Source organism: Octopus sinensis, unplaced genomic scaffold (genome assembly GCF_006345805.1).
Source record: "Octopus sinensis unplaced genomic scaffold, ASM634580v1 Contig10384, whole genome shotgun sequence".
Classification (NCBI taxonomy): domain Eukaryota; kingdom Metazoa; phylum Mollusca; class Cephalopoda; order Octopoda; family Octopodidae; genus Octopus; species Octopus sinensis.
In genome coordinates, this window is record NW_021832124.1 from 16,134 (window position 1) to 20,164 (window position 4,031).

The 4,031-nt window shown below is 38.1% G+C and overlaps 1 protein-coding gene across 1 annotated transcript; it reads right to left on the reverse strand.

Moving 5' to 3' along the window:
• Positions 1 to 890: 890 nt before the first annotated feature.
• LOC115228377 lies at positions 891 to 1,424 on the reverse strand. The gene has a single exon (XM_029798973.1). The coding sequence runs from the start codon at positions 1,422 to 1,424 to the stop codon at positions 891 to 893; it is 534 nt and encodes a 177-aa protein (XP_029654833.1).
• Positions 1,425 to 4,031: the final 2,607 nt, after the last annotated feature.

The following is a 4,031-nucleotide window of genomic DNA, read 5'->3' on the forward strand; positions in this document are numbered from 1 at the left end:
AAATAGCCTCTAGCGACCATTGACGATATCCGGCTAATTAGTCCCGAGTTGCTGATCTTGTAAATAGTCGAGTTACTGATTTTCTTCGGCCAGTGTAGGCGGTTCAGGGAACGAAGCTGGTTTCTGTGGAAAGAGTCAAGGTTCTTTAAATCTGAATCAGAATTAGAAAAGGTGGTCGACAATTCAATGAATCTTACTTTTCGTCAAGAAGTTATATCTCATTTAGAAGTATTCTCCACGTCTTTTGGGGGATATTTCGGAACGGATCTAAATATTACGAATAAATGGATTTCGAGTCCATTTTCGTATAATCTGAAAATTATGTCAGATGATCATGAACTCAAGAAGATCTGATTGATCTTCGAACAAACAAAGCCTTAAAATAGAGTCTTACAATTGTACATTGGAGCAATTTTGGAGTTCAGTAGTGAAAATGTATCCAAAATTATCTCAAAAGGCTTTGTATGAACTGATTCCATTTGCAACGACATACTTATGCGAGTCAGGATTCAGCTCTCTTTTGGAAATTAAAGCTAAATACAGAAATCGCCTGAATCCTGAACATGACATTCGTATTGCGATTAGCAAAAAGTGCCAAGATTTGACAAAATCATTGAAAATAAACAAGAACAAAGAAGCCATTATTTTTTTTACTTTTTTGGTGTTACTGTATACTTTTGTTAATTTAAACTTTATTGCGTTTAATGTTAAATTTTTAATTTTTTTTCGATTAACAAACTTTTGGTTAAATAAAAAAACACTAATAATATAAATAGAAAATATTCTGGGAGTGCGAGAGTTTGTAAAAAATATTTAGGGGTGCGAGCTCTAAAAAGATTGGGAACCCCTGCTCTAGAACGTAGTAATGGGCCCATCGGGCAGTGTCGTAATCAATTCTTCATGAAAGTTTTTAGAGCAACAGCAGCCAGTGTTTTTCTACGCATTATGTCCTCCCGGTCACCAAGCAGTGAGCCAAGCTTCTTGGATAGTCTCCGTGTTTCTATAAGTTGAGTGTCTGAACGTAATATCTCAACCACTTCCGTCTTGTCCGAGTTTATTTTTAGAAACCATTTTCCGAGTTTTCCTGGTGCGATCTCCAGCAGTCTAGCCAGTGCAGATCTGTCGCTAAATACGAAGTCAACATCATCCGCGTAGATAATTTCGGCGATTGACTCCTCGTATAGGCTTCTCAGCTCTCGTAGGGCAGCTTCGAGGTAAATCAAGAAGAGCAGTGGTGAAAGGGATTCGCCCTGAGAAGTTTCCACATTTGTTAAGAAGGGTCTGGACAAGGTCATCCCAAGGCGGACGGTAAGTTCCGTGTTTGTCAGTAGTACCTGGATCATTCTGGTTTCATCCTCTTCTAAGAAACTCTGCAGGATCTTCATTAACAGATCTCGGTGAATACTGTCGCAAGCTCTTGACATATCGATCCCCAGGATGATTGCGGCACTTTTGAATCTTTGGTGGGTTGCACACCGCCATCGGTAGCCCCACAGAACGTCTACGGTAGATCTTTCTTCCCTGAATCCGATGTGGTTTTGCGACAGAAAGTTGTTCACTCTGTCCCCGATACGATCCAGCACGATTAATGAGAGAATCTTCCTCAGGGAGTTCACCAGGTTTTTGAATAGGTATTAGAATCCCGGATTCGAGTGAGAGTAAGTCGTTTTCAGTAAAAATATCATTCAAAATGTTCGCTATATTGCTTAAGAGAGACTTGGGTCCATATTTTAAAAGCTCCGCACTGATGTTGTCCGGCCCCGCAGCTCGATTGTTTTTTAGCCTGCTAGGTGCCTTTTTAACTTCATCCAGAGTAATTTTATTCCTCAGAGGTTGTGCTGGCCAAGAGAAAGGTAATATCGGCTCCGTGTTCGTGTTGAATTGTTGTTCAAAGTAATCTGCTATAAGGCTTACCTGTTTCACCAATTCAGATACTTCAGTTTCTTTGTTGGTTATAAGTCGAAGTTTGGGGCTGCTTTTCTTCTTATTGAGCAGCCGTAGATATTTTGGGTCAAAGGTGAGAAGACCAGTTTTTTCGTCAGGTATCTGCCCGGTGTATGAGTCATTCGATGATTTGGTTTTTTCAGCGAGTATGATTTCTGCAGACTGAATCTGCTGACGAACACCCTGTAAACGCTGTCAACGAGTGATACACCGTAAGAGCGAGAGTCCAATAGGAGACATACATCTTTTTGTCGGCAGATTATGTAGTCAATTTGGTTATAAATAGGCACGCAGTTCCCATTTTTGTCACGTCGCCTTCCCGTCCAGGTGAATTTATGCCGAGCAGGATGTTCAAAAGCCGTGTTGCATAAGAAAAGTTTTGACAGGTTTCTATATCCTCTTCCGTGTCATCCAATAAAGGTTTCTGTGGCACAGAGAATACCAGCTTTTGCGTTCCAATCGCTGGCGATGAATAGGAGTATAGATGATTCTAAGGACAAATATGTCCGAGTCAGCACTTTGTAGAATTGTTCAATATCGTCAGGAGCTTTGATGATTCTGCCGCTGTGAGGAACGCATACATTGATAACTGATATAACCCCATTGGTCCTTCCCTCTTTGCCGATTTGTACTTGGAGCACTGAGATTATATCTGTCACTCTCCACCGTTGTTTAAGTCCACACCATAGGCTTTTGTGAATCACAAATTTTTATCCGTAATGTCTGCAGTCAAGGGGTAGCAAGATCATTCAATAGTTTCCGTATGTTAGGTCCATTCTCGAATTTAGTTTGGTCTCTTGTAGGCGCTACAATTGGTTATAAGGTGTTGGAATCTTGTAGATCCAATTCCGGCGTTATGCCAGAGGAACTCCGATGTGGCCAAAAAACTGGAAAGAACCACAGTTGGTTTATATTTATATTTTAGGTGTCGTACTTTGGTTGATATTGAAAAATATTTACGAGACTATCGAAAAGGAGAGTCCTTGTGTGGATAGCCCAGGAGAGAATGACCGGGAATATTATATTCCAGACGAAGATCCGTATGATTTCTTTTCCGATAGGCCTGGAAATGTATTTGAGACATAAATTTGGATTATTAGATTGATCCAGATGAAGAGACATGTGGCAGTTCGTATCAGTATTTGATTCCACGAAACCAGCCGAAAATTGAATATTCCAAAGATGTTGCTGATAGTCACGATATTCTGATCAGCTATGTAGCCGACACTGTGAAAGATTTTGTCGAAATGGTGTTATTTTTTATTGTATTGATTTAGGGAGACATTCAGACTGCAGTCATAACGATACTCACACTGGCCAAAAAGTGGTTTAGAGGGAAATTGAATCGTGATAGAACTGTTGGATATATTCTTCATTATTTGGGTATTCTGGGAGCTTAATGTTTTAGATTTGATGGCAAAATTCGAGATTTGGGTAGAACAGGCGGAGATTGTCAAGTTTTGTGGTTATAAAGAGATCGGAGAATTAAGTTTGCACCATGCTTCTTATATTCCTCAATGTCTAAACGAGTCTCATTGTGAAATAATGAATTTGGGGTTTTCAAAATGTTCTAACTGTGGTGAATATGGTTTTATGTGCTGTTTTTGGTTGTGATGTATAAAATTCTAAGTATAATGAGGGACCCGTGAACAAGTTGGGAGTTTGGTGTCAGGAGTGTAATCATGGTTGACACATAGAACACATGATCCAGTGTTTTTAAAACACGATTCCTGCCCTGGTTGTGGCCATTTATGCCAATATTGACATTTTTAAAGAAATGTTTGCATAAAAAGTTGAATTTTGCTATGAAAATAATTGATTTTGACAATAGTTTGTAGTGGTTTTAGAAAAGCTAATTTAACCTTATTACTAGGGCAATTTAAGTGCTAAAATGCTATTTTTACTTTTTATATTTTTTTTAATATAAAATTGAATTTGGAATAATTATTTTTTAATTTTGTTAAAAAAAACATACATTATAAATGCTATAAATGCTATTTGTAATTTTAAATGCTAATTTTTTTTTAAATGCTAATTTAAATTGCATTTAAAATTTTTTTAATGCCACCCATATTAAATAAAATAAT

Excerpts from the sequence above, each read along its gene's own strand:
- LOC115228377 (XM_029798973.1), bottom strand. The coding sequence starts at position 1,424 with ATGTCAAGAGCTTGCGACAGTATTCACCGAGATCTGTTAATGAAGATC.